Below are 18,778 nucleotides of genomic sequence, written 5' to 3'. Positions count from 1 at the left end.
CTGTAGGGCACATGGCAGAGATAGAAACAGAGAGAGAGAGGGAAAGTGAGAAAGCACCGCTCAGTGGGGATGGCCAGACTGCAATACCTTCTCCATTCTCCTCTCAGCATTTTGGGCAAGTAAGCACACGTACATATGCATGGCATGTTTCTCAAGCCACTGGGTCTGGAACTCAAACTGTGCAGATGGCCATGTGGGATCCCTAACTGCCAGGCCACCTACTGGCCCAATTCTGCTGTGCTCTGTAGTATCACATAAATGAAAACTTGTACTCACGGGTACCATATGCAGGCTCCCACTGCAATGACATCATCTGGAATTTCTCTTCATCTGTCTCTATATCCAGACAGGAAAGATACTGCTTTACTTTCCTTGCCATCTGGGCATCCTCGTATAGCTTCTTGGCATTAAGTAGAGAACTGCGGCGTGCCCTTTTTTTATGAGCTCCTCCCTGAACATCCAGCATGTTTGAATTTGTGCTGCCTTGACTCAATGACCTATAAGAAGATGGAGATCACAATGAGGATCTATAAAGAAGAGAACTAAGTACAGCAGATTAATGATTAAAATATTTTGTTCTGTTAATGCTACCGCATGCTGATGTAAATGAGTTAAAAGATGAAGAGCATTAATGCAAAGTAATATGGCACACATGGCAATGTTCTGAATTAAGAACAAGATCTGGCAAAGTACAGAATTCCAAAGAATAAGATAGCAATTTTCCTGAGCAATATATTCCATTACACCTGGTTTTGTATCTACATGACCCATGGCACAATTGTGCCAAGAGAAAGGATTCTTCTGGTCCTAGAGGCTGTCCATAATCTGAAGCTATCACAAAAGTCTGGATCAGGCAAATCCATCCTCAGCCAGAACCCTGCACCAGGGTTCTTCAGCAAGGCAGTTTCTAGAGTAGCTTTGGTGGTCTCTGCTGTTTTGATGTATTATTATCACTGTTTTTGTCCACAGCAGGCTCCCTTTAAACATGCTGACCAATTTTACCAGGAATCAGATTTGGTCAAAATTCAAACAGAACAACCAATAAAATATTAGCTGAAAATAACAGCATCTACATTTAATATTAGAGATCAGAAACGCACTAAAAAGCTATTCAATGCTTCTACTCACCTATGTGGTGATAAGATAGTATTTGGATTCTAAGACCTTACTTTTCAGTGCCTCTTAATGTGATGAAACTGCAAACTGGGTAGAAATAACCACAATTCAAATGAACTATGTGTTCACCCAATTCAACTCTCCTTGGCACATTTTCTACAACGACTACATCTAGGATCAATGGGAAACAGCAACTGCAATGCCGTTTCTTGCCAGCCACAAGGCTAGCTAACAAAAAGTTCTTAGCTGATTTTTATTTTGAAGGTGTATGTATTTTCTAAATTAGCTTCATATTTATAAAAATATTCTAAATACGGCCAACCACAGGGCTTAGTAGTTCAGGGAGCTGTACCCTACATGGCCAACTGTAGTTCAAGTCCCAGCTTGCAAACACAACAGATGTGTGTGCAAGTGTGCTCCAAATCCCAAAGAGATGAAGAAATGGAGAAGGGAGGCAGTGTGATCACATCTCATTGCAGGGATGCTTTTCCTTCCCTTTTTGTCTTTCTCTCTGGTGAGTCACATGTTCTCTGGCAATTAAAAAAATTCTAAATGTACACACAATTACCATACAATTTACTCTTCTGTGTTCATATACCAGGCTTAAGATAGACATTAGGAGCCAGCAGATGGCATAGTGGTTATGTTGCTGGACTCCCACATGGCCAACTGTGGCTCAAGTCCCAGACCTGGTGGCTTAGAAATCATGCCAGGCACTTGTGTGTGCATGCCTAGGAGAACAGATTGCAGCATGCCCATCCCTCCAGGGGGTGATTTCTCTCTTTTCCTCTCACTGTCTCTTGTCTCTCTCTTTCCTCAGGGAGCACACATGCCTTATGGCAAAAAAACTCTTAAAAAACAAACATTAATGTCCTAATGTTTTCATTGTAGATTAAATAAAAAACTTTTTTTTTTTCCCTTCTTTTCACATTTTAAGATCTTTATAATAGGGGTATGTGTCACACTGGGAGGCAACTTTCGATTGCCATTGGTCAGGCAGAAACTGACATGTTTATCACTACCAATGCATGCAAAACCCTCAAAACTTGAAGAATAGCTTAGAAAAAAATCCAATGCTATTAATGAATTACTCTTTTAACCTACAGGGAACAAATTATTTTTAAAGAGGTAGTGAGAACAAAGCAGGTGTCAAAAGGAGGCCAGCTCTAATTATTTGCAAAATTAGCGTAAGAGTCCACACCAGCAGCTTTTGGCTTTTTTATAGCTGTCTAAGAAATGTATCACTACACTGGATGGCACAGGAAGCAATGTTCTGAGTAAGAGAGACACAATTTTAAAAACTAATGATTATAAACGTGATTCAGAAGATTCATATTCTAAATAAGAAAAAGTTTTAAAAAGATCTAAGCAGTTTCACTTTGCTTATTTGTTTTCCTTTTTATGTATGTACAAGGGTTTTAGGTGATTAAAAAATCCACACTTAAGTCTATAAAAGTTCTTCCAATAATTGTAAAGTAAAAATTCTCAGTGGTAATAGAACACTACAGTGCTTTTTTTTTTCTTCTTAGTGGTACATAAATAATGCATATGATTGATGATGTCTTAGATTCAAAGAAATGCAGATGTTAACAACTCTAGGATAGATACAAAATTCTAATGTATAATAACACTGTGATAAATGACAATACAATCTTTTAAACTACTTCAAAAACAGAAATTATTCTGATGTAAAATATCTAAATTTTCCAAGTATTAAGCATCTCATATAATGTAACCATAAAGCTGAATGAACGGTAAATATGTTAACATAAGTCATCCAATCACTCCAAATATCCACTAAAATACACTGTCCAAATATTCTTCTCTACAATAGTAATGCCAGGTATCAATTTCTATTTTCATTGAGAAGGACCAGAAAAGAGCAAGACATATATGTATGATACAGAATAAAACACACGAGAAACACACAGAGAAGGAAAAAAGGAGAAGAAAAGCCAAGTTCACCAAGCTTTAACAGAAAACAAGACCACAAATAAGACAAGACTTAAGTAAAGGAAGTGGCTCACAAAAAATTTCTTCCTATATGTAATAAAAGTGTCTAACCTCATGGTTCATTAGGACAAACTTAAAATAATAAAATTCTTTTGTAATCCTTTCATCTACAAAAGCCTTATCTTTTACCTAAAAATAAAAGGACTAGATAGATGATTTATCAGATCCTTTACTACGGTTCTAAATAGACAGCTAGCTGTGTAGAAGCAGAAACCAGAACCTACTTTAAACAAAAGTGGTAGTTTATCCTATCATAGTTTTAAGGAGAGATAAGGGGGTATTTAATTAAAGCAGGTAGCAATTTAAAGTAAAATTCAGCCAACACTGGAAGTTTCAAGGCATTAGTGGGTCCAAGGAATTAAAATAACCTTCTAGTTGAATTTTACAGTATAGGTTAGGTGAAAATTGCCTCTTTTCTGGGAAGCTGATGGAAAAGGCAACCTTTATAAACAGACCCTCTCTTGCTTTTTTATACATTCATATGATAGATTTACTTTTATAAACTATGGCCTTTGAGTAAACTAAAGTGGCATGGATTCTAGAACCAGATTAACTAGGTTAAGATCCACCTTTAATGAGCTTTACGACTGGGCAACTTTACTGTTCTCATCTGTATCACTGGAATAACAATATCTTCTCATGGGGGGGAAGGAGAATTAAATAAGATAATTCATTTTTAGAGTGCTTCGAACAGTGTATGGCGCATAGCAAGCACTAAACAAATATTCACTATTGCCACCATCTTCATCTAACTGATCCTGCTAAATTAAAGTCTAAAAAAACCCTACAGGATGCCAATAATGGAAAAATAAACAACAACAAAAAAAAGCTAATTCTATAACTATTTCACCTTGTTAGCAAAAAGGCATTTGTCAGGAATGTAGGTTGACAGGGTTAATAGAACGCATGCTATTTTATGTGCGTGCATTAATGAAAGGGATGCAGCATATGTTAAGAGTTGCACAACCTTCATTCCAGTTGCGTTCATCTCTACACTTACCCCAGACTCCGCCACCTCTTCTTCCTGTAAGCAAGAGCCACAAACATTGAAGCATGTGTTTGAATAGTAAAGCACAGAAAAAAGACAAAGTTGAGAGTCAGAGAAACTATGCAGACAGAATAGAACAGAAAATTATTAGGAAAAAATTGTAGCTTAACAATAAAATGGCTTTAATGGAATGCACAGGGGTAAGATGAGTTATAGGATATGCACTGAAGGCAAAAAAAAAAAATCCACAGACATCTCTAAAAAATATTTTAGCTCAATTTTATATTAAATAGCTAGTTCATCTAGAAGCCTATGTTAATAAGAAACTTAAGAGAAAACATTCACTCAAGTTTTAATTTCAAAATTTTTAGAAGAAAAAAACCTTAAAGCAGTATTATTTATGAGTATTGAGTATATTTTTTGAAAAAAAAAACCTGGGCCATTCATTTAAATGATAAGATGAAATTAAAAGAAATATAAACATATTTAATTTAATATTTAAGCATAGAAATTTCTGACAATACATTTTACAAGAAAATTTGACCAGCAAATCTAACTTGAAATATAAATAAAAATGTATCATCAAAATCTTTAATATAGTATGTTTTTACACTATTGCTTGACTGAATAAAGAATGCTTTTTAGTCAGCACTTTACTATTAAAATAAAAGGGGTTACTTTGTCCACACTAGATAATCATACACTAGCAAAATGTGCTTAAAGAAAGCTATTTCAGTACTGGAAGACAAATTCAGGATTCAGGAAAAATTCCATCCAATCTAAACATAAATGTTTATTTATCCCCGAACCTTATTCTAATCTACATAGGCCATTCCCAAGAGAACAGCCAGGTCTATTAATTTCCTCGTCAATTTCTTCCTCATTTGTTCAATTCTGAATGAAGCACAGCTGGGACAGTGTATCATCAGCTGGTCTGGCAGGGTCACAAACTGATTCTGCCTTCAGGGACCAGAGTGATAACATATGTGGGTAAATGGAGGCCACGTGAGACAACAGGGAGTGGTAGGGCCACTGTACAAAGACACACAACAGAAACACAAACAAATCCTCCTCTAGGTTTGCTGTGGTTGCTGGTTCTTAACTGTTTCTGCTTCCACTTGGTTGAGCAATAACGGCTCTCATTCCATGTAGGGATTCTCAGAGGCAGAGGTGGGAGAAAGAGAAGCTCTGGCACACTCTTTGTTTCATTCTTGAAGGATTTCTGAACTGCAGCAACCATCAGATCAACTACTTATAAAAATAAAGACTACTCAACAATTGAAACAACTCCTAAGGCTATCAAAAACAAACAAAAAACCCAATTCTGACACACACTGGCTCTATCTGGTTTAAAAAACCCCAACTTTGGGTTTACTAGGCAGCATGGGTTTAAGGTGTGGGACTCTTACACGGCTGACCATGATTTGAGACCCAGATCTGGATGCTTCCTTTCTCTCTTTCTCTCTCTCTCTCTCTCTCCACCCCCCCATGAGCACATGTGCACTAAAGCAAATTAAATAATAAAAAATAAAATAACAGTAAAAAAGAACTCTAGTTTTTAAAGTAGCAAATGTTTTTGTTTTCTTAACACACTTCTAAAAAAACCCCACAGGAACTATATCTGCCACTGTAAATTAGTTAATTTTTTATGCCCTTATGTATGAAATTGTACACACAGGCCCAAAAGAAAATCTGACCAAAAATTAAAACCATTTATATTATACCCTAAAAAAATAAATAGATAAAAATTACTGGGAACAGCTTAACAAACTGTCTATAAACTTTATATAATTTGGAAAAGCTTTTGTTATTACACTAAAAATGAGCAGAGGGGCAGCCAGTCCCATGGTGGTTAAGGCAGCTGGATCCTAAATGGACAGCTGTGCAGTTTGAGTCCTGGATCATGCAGCTTGAAAAACACACCCATGAATATGTATAAATGGGTAAAATCCCCAAAGGAGAGGTAGAGGAGGAGCAATTATGGCGTGGCCATCCTTTATTGGAAATGCTTTTTCACTTTCTCTCTCTTACCAGGACGTGCACACACCCTCCAGCAAATTTTTAAAAACTGAGTTTAAAGAAGTATTCTTAGAAGATCAGGCGATATAGAATAAAAATAGTATTTTCCATTTTTAATAAAGATAAGGCATGATTAAATTTGTACTCTCTAAATACTGAAGAATTTATGTACAAATAGCAGTATTATAACTTGAGAAAAGGAATGTTTTAGAAGAATGAAGTATAAATTACATACGAGTATAACTTTAAATATACTCAGTAAAAATAAAAAAATGCAGACTAATACTTTAAAAATAAATAATGTTAGAAATGGAATAAGACATTGCTTTCTACAGTAATTTCAGTAAAGATCAGCAGTTTTCTTCTAGTTGATTGCTGATATTTCACAGAACAACAGTAATACAGATTGACATATATTGATAAAAATAATACTGAAACTAGGGTTCAAATCTTAGCAAATTCTGTAAACATTCCCCTGTGCTTTAATTTCTTCATGTATGTAAGGAAGGCTAACATCACCTACCTGTTAGTTATTGTGATACACAATTACTAGGAATCGACATACGTAAAGCACTTAGCATGGTGCACAACAAACGTTAGATAACTGATAAATGACAAATACTAGGATTACTTTTACATCACCCTCAGTGCCACTCTGTAATCCTTTTGTTTACTTCAGTGCCATACCTTTGTCGGAACATCATAGCTGGGTCCATGTTAGCAGAAGTCATTCGAACAACTTGACGGATTTCCTTGGCAATCATCCTTAATTTCTCAAAGTTTACTAAACCATCTACTTTAGAATCATTTCCTAAAGAACAAAAGTAATTTTTTTTAACTTTCAAAAAGAAAATATCTATATAAAAGTAGCAGAAATCACATTCTTTTTGAGGGGCACAAATGAAAACCTTTATCTAAGTGTCACTTTTCTTTTTAAGAACTGATATACCAGCCCAGCTGCTGTGCTGTAGCAGTAATGCAAGTGCCCTGCAGACTTCGAAGCCTTCTGGCTGTGAGTTTGGATCCTGAGCTCAGTTCAAAATCATGTTGGGTATACATATAGGTGCCCAGAGTCCTGAGCAGCTGGAGGGTTGGTAAAAGGGGACCGAGGCATTACAAGACCCTTCAGAATGCTTTTCTATTTTCCTCTTGTGTACACACACACACTCTATAGGTTAAAAAAAATGATATACCCATGTATAGCTCAATCCTGTTCCCAGGGAATGAGCTACTAGGAAGATTGTGTTCCACATGGGAGTAACAAATATAAGAAAGGTCCCAGCCGATGCATGGCTTGTAACACCAGTTTTATTATTATTTTACTATTCTTAGGTTCCCCCCCCCCGCTATAGGGTGCGTGTGCTCGCCAGCCAGACAGAGAGAGACAGAGAGACAGAAAGCGAGAAATCACTCCCCGGGGGGGATGGTCACGCCGCAATCCCTTCTCCTCCATTCTCCTCTGGGGATCTTGGGCACGCACGCACACGCACCCAGCATGAGTTTTAAGTCACTGGGTCCGAGACGCAAACCGCGGTTGACTACATGGGAGTCCAGCGACAGAGCTATTACGCTAACTGCTGGTCCCTCTTAGGGTTTTTTATTTTTTACATGCATTTGTCAGAGAGAGATCGAGAGAGATGAGAAAGTTAGAAATCATCCTGGAGGGCGGGGGGGTAAGAGAGAATGGCCATGGCACAATCCCTTCTCTTCCAGTCTTTTCTTGGGATTCTAGATATGCATGCACACATGCCCAGTGTGATTTTCAAGCTACCGTGTTTGGGATTCGAACTGCACAGCTGGCCATGTAAGAACCAGCACCTTAACCTCCACACCCTGCTGCCCCAGTTTCATTATTTTATAGGCACACCTATAAAAAGTACAGCCCCTCAAATCTCACCTTCCTGATGCTCAGCCCACGCTCATGCAGTTGTCTACATTTGCTCTTTGGACAACAAGGGTTCAGTGCTTAAAAACAGCCTTTGCTAGAGTCACAAGGTCATCTTTGGGCTTAATTAACCTACCACCCACAACAAGTTTTCTTTGGTTTATTGTACTTCAAAAAATTATGGGGTAAGCAGGTGGCATGATGGTTGAGGGTACTGGGCTCCCCCATGGCTGACCGTGGTTCAAATCTTGAACCTGGTGGCTTGCTTTCTCACCTTCCCTCACTCTCTCTCTGTCTCTCAAATTAAAAAAAAAAAAAAATATATATATAGTTAAATAAAATATTTCATTTAAAAATTAGTATATGAATTGTGATCATATAAAAAGTGGAAGAGAGGATAATTGGTTCTTCAGTACAGTGGTTAAGCAATGTGCACTGGGTGGGAGCTGGACCCCACATAGCTGTGCATGCCCCAAATTCTGATGGGATGGAGAAATGGAGGAAAAGGGATTGCTGTGTGACTACGGCCCATGGGGGGAGGTACTCTCCCTCTCTTTTGTCTTTTCTCTACCTTTCTCTCCTTTCTTCACTCACTCTGGTGAGCACACATGAATTCTGGCAATTAAAAAAAAAAAAAGCAGATATTCGATGAAGAAAAGCATTTCAGAATTCCCTTAAGGAAAAAAAAAGGTGTATGGCATGGACTATTAAATAATATTGGGTCTGTTTTCCTAAGAGGCAATAATTACTTAAAACTAAGAAATGGGCCATGTAAGGAGTTCAGCCCCTCAATCAACATGCCACCTCAAGTCTTGGACCTGGCGGCTTGCTTTCAACCCCTTCTCCCCCACCTCTCTGCACACTTGTACTTCAGCAAATTAAAAAAGTAATGTGCCCTTTAGCAAATAAAAAAATCATATTAATAATGATAAGTATAATTAAATAAATATATATATATATTTTTAGAAAAGTAGAAATAAAAGAACAAATTCCCCAAAACTAAGAAGTGGCTACTTCATAGTGGCATACATTTTCCAATCTGTCATTCACACTTCCTTAATTTGAATTTTCAACCATAACTTCAATCATTAACACAAATTTGCTGTTCGTAGGTTTCATTATTTGTTTCATCTCATGAAATAGTTCTCAGAGAATAACTTTACAACTTTCAAAATGGCCTACTTTTCTTTGAAGAGACTGGGTATGAGAACAGACATAGCCTGTTCGTTGACTCAGTTCAAATCATGAGGCAAAAAACTGTATGCTCAAAGGAAACTGTTATGTAGGCCCCAAGGAGTTTCCGAGGAAGTTCAAGGCCCTGAAATCAAGCCTGAAAACCATGAGTCTGCTCTATGTGGTGGTCTCCCTTCTCAGAGTAAATAGCATCTATATATTGGATCCATGTTAATACATGGATATTATTATATTATATAACATTCTGGGTCTCAATGTGAATTGGAAATGAAATAATCATCAAAAATACTTTCAAGTCAAACAAATATGTATTGAGGATATATGTTAGAAAAATAAAAATCTATACAATTTACTTATTAAAAAAGTGATGATAAAAGAGCAGGAAAACTATGTTAATTAAAACAACTGTCTGCTGACAACAATGATTAGAGTTGTATAAAAATAGAAAAAGTGTTTGAAGGCATCAAAAAATTAACAAGGCAGTGAAGATCGGGGAGCAGAATGTAGAGAAGGTTAAGCATTTCCCAGAGCTTGTCCTAGGTTCATTTGCTGATTTTAGAAGAGGGAGATGATGAGCTAAAAAACTAAGTAGAGATATGTACTTTTAGAGCTAAAAGGAAAAGCAACTTAAGTCTGAGCAAAACCTCCAATGATTTTTTTCTTTGCCTTTAGGAGGGAGAGAGAAAGAAAATGGAGGAAGAGACAGAGATAGGTATTTTGGATAAGGTCTAACTGTGAAATGAATCTTGTGTACTTGTCTCCCAATCAGCTAGGATTGCAGACACGTGCAGTCACACTTGGTGTTCAGATTGGCACAGGAACTGAACCTGGGCCTCTCCTGTCACTTTCAGACTGCTAACGGTGGTGCTATCTGTGTGTCATCATGACTAGGACTCCAATGCTTCGAATTAGGACTCTGAAAATGTATATCCTGGGAATAAGGATGAACTGAATATAGACTCAGATAAAAGCCCAGCGCTGGGGGCCGAGTGAAGGCACAGTGGAAATACAACTGGACCCACATGGGATAAAGCCTGGGGCTCACGTCCTGAGACCTTCTTTCAGGGATACACATGTGTGCCTGTGACCTGGGATGGCTAAGACTTGGAGGTAGGTCACATAAAGACGCTGTTGGGGGTTCTTACTTGTCTGTCTCTCTCCCAGAGAAAAAATAAGTAAACAGACTTAAAATGACCAGTGGTATAGTATCTGAAAATGGATTAAAGTGATTTTGGATTGCTGGCACCCCCAGCTGCTTGCCAGAAGCCAGTTTAAACCTCTGTGAAAGAATGGAGACCTCAGACTATTTTTCTAATTTTTTTTTTATACACAGCTTCTATTACTTAGTCAAAATTAATCAGGAACAGGCCCAGCCATGGTAGTGTAAGTGATAGCCTAAACTATAATAGTCGGGCATGGTACCCTGTGCCTGTACCCAAAGCTAAGAGAGAGGCTGGGACAAAGAACTGCACTGGTGAGATCCGGTCAAAAACTTCTAACTCTCCTCCTTCCACTCTCTCTCACATAAAGAAAACAAAAACAAAAACAAACAAAACCCAGGTATATCATGAGATTAATGCGACTAAAATGCAAGGAAAATAAAAAGACAACAGCAACAGACCCATAGGTGAGTCAGACTACAGAGTTAGCAGAGACAGACTTTGAACAAGCCAAGCACGTGCATGCCCACGATCCAGGACTGGATGAGGCTAGTGTTGGATCACAGGGTCAAGATCCTAGAGAAAGGCCAGGAGGGGCACAGTGGTAACACAACTGGACCTCATCGTAGGTCCTGAGTTTGCATCCTGGGCCTCCCTGAGCACGCTAGCAGTGTGTGTGTGTATGTGTGTGGCTGTGATCAGTATGCAACCTGCCGAGACTGGGGTGGATTGTGATGAAGATGCTACTGAGAGTGCCTGTCCTCTTACTCATGGAAGAAGTAAACTTAAAAAGAAAACAAAAAGATAATGTTGATCACGCTCTTTCTCATTCACAAATATGTAAATAAACAAACTTAAAAAACAACACTGAGAAGCCTGGCAAAGAACATGAAACAAAAATAAAGGTAATTAAAGAAACTAAAGAGAAATATAATAACTGAAATTAGGAGCTCAGTGATGAACTTAACAGCAAATTAGGCATAAAGAATTAATAACCTGGGTAATAGGGTAGAAAAAAATATCTAAATTAAGCATGGTTAGACAAAAAGAAGAGAACTACAGAAAACAGACAAGGGCATAGAAAGTCTAAAAGAGGTAAAATCAAAATCCCTACAGGAGTGGTCACAGAGGGCTTACAAAAGCCACAGTGGGCACACTGCTAAGATGCTGTGCTCCATAGTCTGGGCCTATCGGGAGGGCTGGGTTTGAGTCCAGTCTAACTCAAAGGCCAGATATGGTGGCATGCACCTGTAATCCCAGCAACGTGGGGAGGCTGAGGCTGTAGGACCTCGAGCTCAAGACTGCTCTGAGCAACAAAGTGAGACACTGTCTTAAAAAACGGGTTTGGTATGGTGGCACACAACTATAGTCCGAGGTGGGAAGCTGATAGCAAGACTTTATCTTTAACAACAACAAAAAAAAGACACAAATAATTACTGAGAATTTTCTAAAACTGATGAAAAATATCAAATCACAGACTTCAAAATGTCCTATAAACATCAATCAGAATTAAAACAAAGAAACAAAAAATAAAAATCCTTCTCCTAGCCATATCACATAGCAAAACTAGAGAAAAGCAGAGATAAAAAGACACAAAAATCATAATAGCTGCTACTGAATGAAGGGAGATCATAATTAAAGAAACAGCAGATAAGACTGACAGTTTTTTTTTTTTTTTAAAGAGGTTTTTGCCATAAGGCAAGTGTGCTTGCCAGAGAGAGAGAGATACAGTAAGAGGTAAAGTGAGAAACCACCTCCCTCAGGGGGGATGGCCACACTGCAATCCCTTCTCCATTCTCCTGGGATCTTGGGCACACACATAAATGCACCTGGTATGATTTTCAAGCTACTGGGTTTGGGACTCAAACCACAGTCGGCCATGTGGGAGTCCAGTGATGTAACCACTTATGCCACCTGCTGACCCCAAAAGTTGACTTGACACTGACAATGGAAACTGAAAGACAGCAGGATGTTATTCAAAGTGTTGAAAGAAGGTAGATGCCAACGAAAAACATGCCTCTGAAAAATAATGTAGGTATTTTAAGATTAAAAAAACAAAAAGTGATTTCTACCATCAGTGGACTTGCAATTAATGGAATTCTACACAATCTCTTAGTCAAATCAAAAGCCACCTAAAAAACCAAACCATTCAACCCTATGAAAGATCTGAAATACAAGAAGAAATAAAAAACAGGAACAACTGAAGTAAATCTACAGATAAGGTTAAATAAATACTAACTTTATTAAATAATAATAATATCTTGTAGAACTTAAAGGCATGGTGACAACTATAAAACCTATAAGGAAGTAAGTAAATAAAATTTAAGTGGCCTAAGTCCCTTGATTGCCTGATATACACAAAGGAATAAACATTAAATTAATTAATATTAATGAATATACACGGTATAATATCAAATGTAACTGCAGAAAAAATAGCAACATAACTTATGCCTGTTAATAAAGTGTGAACAAATATCATACACAAAAATCAGGCACAATTTAGGTGGACTGTAGATAACCCTGTAGGTAACATAATTTAGGTGGACTGGAGATAACCCTGTAGGTAACATATCAGTTAATTTGGATTCCTAAGAGATGTCGAACCATCTTCGATTTGGAATGTTGCCTTACTTTACAACCTTTTTCTTGCTCAAATAAATTTTGTAAAATTGAAAAACAACTAAAAAACCCCCCAAAACTAAAAACTCTGTTCATCGAAAGATTACCTTAAGAGAATCAAAAACGGGACCAGCAGTTGGCATAATGGCTATGTTGCTGGACTCCCATATAGTTGACTGCAGTTCAAGTCCCAGACTCAGTGGCTTAAACTCATGCTGGGCACGTTTGTGTGCATGCCCAAGATTTTGAGAGGAGAATGGAGGAGAAGGGATTGCAGCATGGCCATCCCTCCCTTGGGGGTGATTTCTCACTTCCTCTCTGTCTCTCTCTGTCTTTCTGGAGAGCACACATGACCTATAACAAAAACAAACCTCTTCAATTAAAAAAATTAAAAAAAAAAGAATCAAAAACAAGTCAGATCATACACAGATATCTAACTCCCTTTCAAATATATTAAATGAATTAAACGAAAAGACAACCTAATTTAAAAAGTGGGCAAGAACCTGAACTGGTAATTAATAAGAGGACATATATACAAATATGTTTATATATACACATAGGTATAATACACACATGAATACATAAATATATACATATATAAAAGTGTGCTCACTCTCATTAGTAATTGAGGAAGTGTAAGTTACAACTACACCAAGACCTGATTACATAGCTACTGGAGCAAATGAAAATAAAAAAGGTGAATTTATCAGGTGTTCATGATGATAAAGAATGTAAGAACGCAGTGCTCGAAGCTGGCAGGTGGCTAAGGTGCTATATTGCCATGTAATTGACTGCGGTTTGAATCCCAGACCTGGTGGCTTACTTTCTTACTTTTCCTCTCTCCTGTTTCTCTCTGTTGGGCACATGTGTCCTATAGCAAATTTAAATAAATAAATAAATTAATTAAATAAACCACTCTTTAAAAAAAAGAACTCATGCTTGATAATGCCAAATAATTTTCTAGAGATGTTTATACAAATATCAGGACCCATCGATTCTACTCCAATTATAACATAAAGCTAATAAAAACACATGTACACTGGGGCCAGCAGGCTGTATGGTGGTTAAGGCACTGGACTCCCACATGGTTGACCACAGTTATGAGTCACTGACCTGGCGGCTTGAGAGTCACACCAGGTTTGTGTGTGTCCCAAAATCCTGAGAGGAGATGGAGTGTGGTGTAGCCATTCCCACTCCCCAGGGGGAAATTTCTCACTTTCTGTCTCTCTGCCTCTGTCTGTCTGGTGAGCACGCATGTCCTATAGCAAAAATCTCTCAACGAAACCAAACAAAACACAGGTAAATTAAGAGATATGTGTAAATATATCCACAGCAGAACTATCCATAAAAGGCCAATAGTAGAAACTACCAAATGTCCAACAGAAAGGATAAATCCATTGTATTATATTCATACAATCAAAATGTTAGTTTTGAATATGAAATGCAACTACACTCAATAACATGAAACCATCTCAAGTTTAATGTTGGCCAAAATAAGCCAGAAAACAAAACAAACTAAAATATAAGGCATTAGGGACCAGTACATGGTGTAATGGACTCCCACAGTTGACAGGGGTCTGATGAGTCCTGGACCTGGCAGCTTAAAACTCATGCTGGGCATGTGTGCCCCAAATCTTGAGAGAAGAATGGAGGAGAAGGGATTGTAGCATGGCCATACCCCACTGGGGGGTGATTTCTCGCTTTCATCTCGGTCTTTCCAGTGAGCACATCGCCTTATAGAAAAATCTCTCTCTCCCCCCCAAAACAAACAAACAAACAAACAAAAAACAAATAAAAATAAAAAAAATAAGACAACAAACACACTATGATTGTATTTTTATAAAGTTCAAGAACAGTTAAAAACTAAACTGCAACATTACAAATCAGAACAGTGGGACTAGCAGATTGTGTAACGGTTATGTCGCTGGCCTCCCAGGTAGTCAACTGCGATTTAAGTTTTAGACCTGGCAGCTTAAAATTCATGTTGGAAGTGTGTATGTGCCCAAAATCCCGAGAGGAGACTGGAGGAGAAGGGACTGTGGAACGGCCATTCCCCCTGCAGGGTGATTTTTCTTGCTTTCTATTTCTCCGGTGAGCACACTCGCCCTATAGCAAAATCTCACTTAAAAAAAAAAAAGAGAGAAAGAAAAAGAAATCAGAACAGTAACTAACTTTGGGGAAGAAGATGAGGGTGGCCTTTGGGAAGTGGGATGAGAAGAGATTCTGGGATGTTGGCCATATTTCAATATTTTTGGGTGCTGATATAGGTGTCTGCTTTGTCAAAATCATTAGATGTACATTTGTTTAGGGCACTTTCCTGTATGTGTTGAGCAATTCAATTAAAAAAATCTTGGAAAGAAAAATAGCACTAAGTGAAATATCGAATATGATTAAACAGTTTGACTTGTGTGTGACATAACTTGACATAAACTATTTAATCATATTTGATATTTTGAAGAATGCAGTAAATATTTTGTTCTGATCAATAATGTAGCTTCTGGAGTCCTAAAACTTGCTGCATTTAACTGTGCAAAGCTTTAGTAACATAAAATCATTAGATTGGAATATATTTCAATATAATAAACCATAATTCTGAAGAATTAATTGCAGCAAAACATGCTAATTTTCAAGTAACTCTTTTAATACCTTCATGTAGAAATGTCATATCTTTCTTGACAACAGGGAAGAGTGGAATAATTGGAGGCTGCATGCTTTGACTACTCAGAATATTTCTATACTTTGCCATATTTCTAGATGGATCAAAAAGGTCTTGTAGATCTTGGAGATGCTTTTCATATTTGCTTGGTAACTTTTCCCAAGTACCTCTGAGTCGTGCTACAGGTGCCAAGTTCAAGCCACTGTCAAAGATCAAAATAAAAACATTAAAAAGAGACTTGAGGGAGAGGGTGGACTTAGGTCATTGACGTGCACAAACCAAGCTTCCTTTCAGAGGAAGTATATTACTTGTCTATGGTTGTATACAAACCTTTATTTTATAGTTGACATATAAATAACAAATGTAATTCTGTAAAACAGGCATCTAATTAAAAAAAACTTAAAGTATCACAATGTTGTTTTACTTAGCAGAAACTTCACATAATAATGAGGCAAGTTCAAGGGCTGAGACATTCTCATTTCTCTGACTCTGCCCATTCATGTCCTTGGTTCTAACACTTCCATAACACTGGGTTCCAATACTCACCAAAGCCTCCAAATATGCAATCTCTCCTTTCCATAGGATTTTAAACAAAGCTCAGATATTCCCTAACTTGAAAAATGATTCATGGCAATTAGACTGCAACTCCTCCCATCCTGTTACTTCTATTGAGAGTTATGACAGTTCAATTTTTTTTGTTTTGTTTTCCAGATCTTTCTTTTTACTCTCCCTCCCTCTCTCTCTTTCTTCTCTCTTGTTCTCTCTTTCTTTTAATTTGACCAGGTAGGGAAGGAGGAAGGGAGAGAGAGGGAAGGAGGGACAGAAGGAAAGAAAGGGATGGGAAGGGAGAGGAATTTGACCAGGTAGGGAAGGAGGAAGGGAGAGGGAAGGAGGGACAGAAGGAAGGAAAGAGATGGGAAGGGAGAGGTGGAGGGGGGAAGGAGAGAGAGAGGGAGGGAGGGATGAAGGGAGGGAGAGAGAAGAGAAAGTGAGAAAGCAAGTTGCCAGGTCCAGGACGCGAACCGTGGTCAGCCATGTGGGAGTCCAGCACCCTTAACCACTATGTCACCTGTTGGCCCCATGTCAGTTTAACTTTATGACGATGTGAAAGCGATATGCATTCAGCAGAAACCATATTTCAGATTCTGATCTTTTCCAGAGCAAGTACCATGCAGCATGCCACTCTGAGAGAAAGCTCCCAGAGCTTCCAGCCAGCCATGTGACCACGAGAACACAAAACTGATGCTCTGTGGTACTCTGTGGTATCATCAGTGTTGTCTGATGATACTGCCCAACTGCAGGCTAATACAAGTCTTCTGAGCACATTTCGAGTAGCTAGGTTAAGCTAAACTACAACATTTGAGTTAGGTGTATTGAATACATTTTAGACTTATAATATTTTCAACTTATGATGGATTTATCAGGATGTAACCCCATCATAAATCAAGGAGCATCTAACCGCAATTCCATTTGCAGGTAGCCGAATTAACAGCATATATAGTGCCTCAGTTTACTTACAAGTTAATCCTTCTGTTTCACCTTTACCACACCTTTATATTTAAAATGTTCTTGTGACTTTTGACGTTAGAGTGTGAAGTTAAGATATCTTTGTTCCCTTTGCTTCTTATAAATGACCCCAAATAACTACAAAGATGAATAACAAAAATGCAAATTTCATCTCCACTGAAACTAAGAGAGATCTAACTCTTAAGCACATTAGAAAGGATGCCCCCCCCAAAAAAAAAAAGTCAAGGTCATACAGGAATATGCAAAGATGCTGAAAAAATGATGCCTGCAGCAGCAGATCTCAACCCTGTCAAAGCAGGTCTCCCAGGCAGGTAACTCACTTTTTCAGCAAAAATAACAATCCCTTTTTTGAACAACACGGGAGTTCACAGGTTAATGGATTTCAGTGGGGCGGGATCCTCTTCTTTACCATGGAGCGTCAGGAAAGCTAAGACTGAACCAGTATACACAGTGATACATTTTGATAAGCTGCTGCTTAACAATGAGACTAGACTAAAGCAAGAAACTCAAGAGTTGTAAGTAGCCCTGATGCTGCCAATTCTATGCTGGGTGAAAGTAAAGGGAAAACAATTTACATACATGGCATGTCAGCACCTGCAGGTTTGGATTACTGCCCTGGCTTTTCTCTCACAAAGATCTTCTGCAAATAGCTAGGTATCAGATACCCCATATCATCCAAAAGGAAGGAATAAACCCACAATCTCTAACAAGCAGTGAGTCAATTAGGTAACATGAACACTTAAAGAACATAAAGCTGAAAAATGATGGCAACAATCAAACGAAAACAGGGGACCAACCAACGACCTACTCATAATTTCAAATAACTTAAGAAAAAAGAACTTAATGTAGTGATACAAGTGCCTAGAGAAAATGTTAATAAAAGTTGTTTAAAAATTAACTCGTAAAGTTCAGGAAAGAAATGAAAGGAAAAAATTAAAAGCAACACATAAATGAAAGCTGTGAAACCCATAGGCAGCCTCTTCAAAAAGTTTATGGACAATAGGTATTGCTCAAAAAAGCTATGAATGAGCTTAACAAATTTTTTTTGAGAAGTTTTTGTCTTAGGGTGTATGTGCTTGCTAGAGAGAGAGAGAGAGAGAGAGAGAGAGAGAGACAGTGAGAGGAAAATTGAGAAATTCATCCCCCAGGGGGATGGCCATGCCACAATCCCTTCTCCTCCTACTCTTCTCCCAGCATCTTGGGCATACACGCACACATGCCTGGCTTGAGTTTCAAGCCGTCAGATCTAGGATTCGAATCAAGGTTAGCAGTTTCCAGCGATAACTGCTACGCCATCTGCTGGCCCTTCAAAAAATCTTTATACGGCTTTTGGTCAGAACCGCCACCTTCCAGTAATTAACCAAAATGACGAACACAAAGGGAGAGAGGAGAGGCACCCGATAAATGTTCTCCAGGCCTTTTAAAAAACATGGAGTTGGGAACCAGCAGTTAGCGTAATGGCTATGTCGCTGGACTCCCATGTAGTCAACCGCGGTTCACATCCTGGACCCGGTGGCTTAAAACTCACGCCGGGCGCGTGTGCGTGCGTGCGTGCCCAAGATCCCGAGAGGAGAATGGAGGAGAAGGGATTGCGGCGTGAC

The 18,778-nt window shown here is 38.2% G+C and overlaps 1 protein-coding gene across 7 annotated transcripts in view; it reads right to left on the bottom strand.

The window, feature by feature from the left end:
- The window catches only part of RAPGEF6 (Rap guanine nucleotide exchange factor 6), a 263,794-nt gene that overhangs the window by 35,400 nt on the left and 209,616 nt on the right, over positions 1-18,778 (bottom strand). For 5 of the 7 annotated variants that reach the window (XM_006166893.3, XM_006166894.3, XM_027767662.1 and 2 more), the window contains 4 exons: positions 15,641-15,852; positions 6,824-6,947; positions 4,130-4,153; positions 277-497 (listed from right to left, as the gene is read on the bottom strand). In XM_006166893.3, coding sequence (XP_006166955.1) covers positions 277-497; positions 4,130-4,153; positions 6,824-6,947; positions 15,641-15,852 — 581 coding nt within the window. The remainder of the gene's footprint in view (positions 1-276; positions 498-4,129; positions 4,154-6,823; positions 6,948-15,640; positions 15,853-18,778) is intronic. The other 2 variants (XM_006166895.3, XM_006166896.3) reach the window with 1 other exon arrangement.

The sequence above is a fragment of the Tupaia chinensis genome, unplaced genomic scaffold (genome assembly GCF_000334495.1).
Source record: "Tupaia chinensis unplaced genomic scaffold, TupChi_1.0 Scaffold144346_1, whole genome shotgun sequence".
Classification (NCBI taxonomy): domain Eukaryota; kingdom Metazoa; phylum Chordata; class Mammalia; order Scandentia; family Tupaiidae; genus Tupaia; species Tupaia belangeri.
This window is presented reverse-complemented; position numbering and strand designations above follow the sequence as displayed.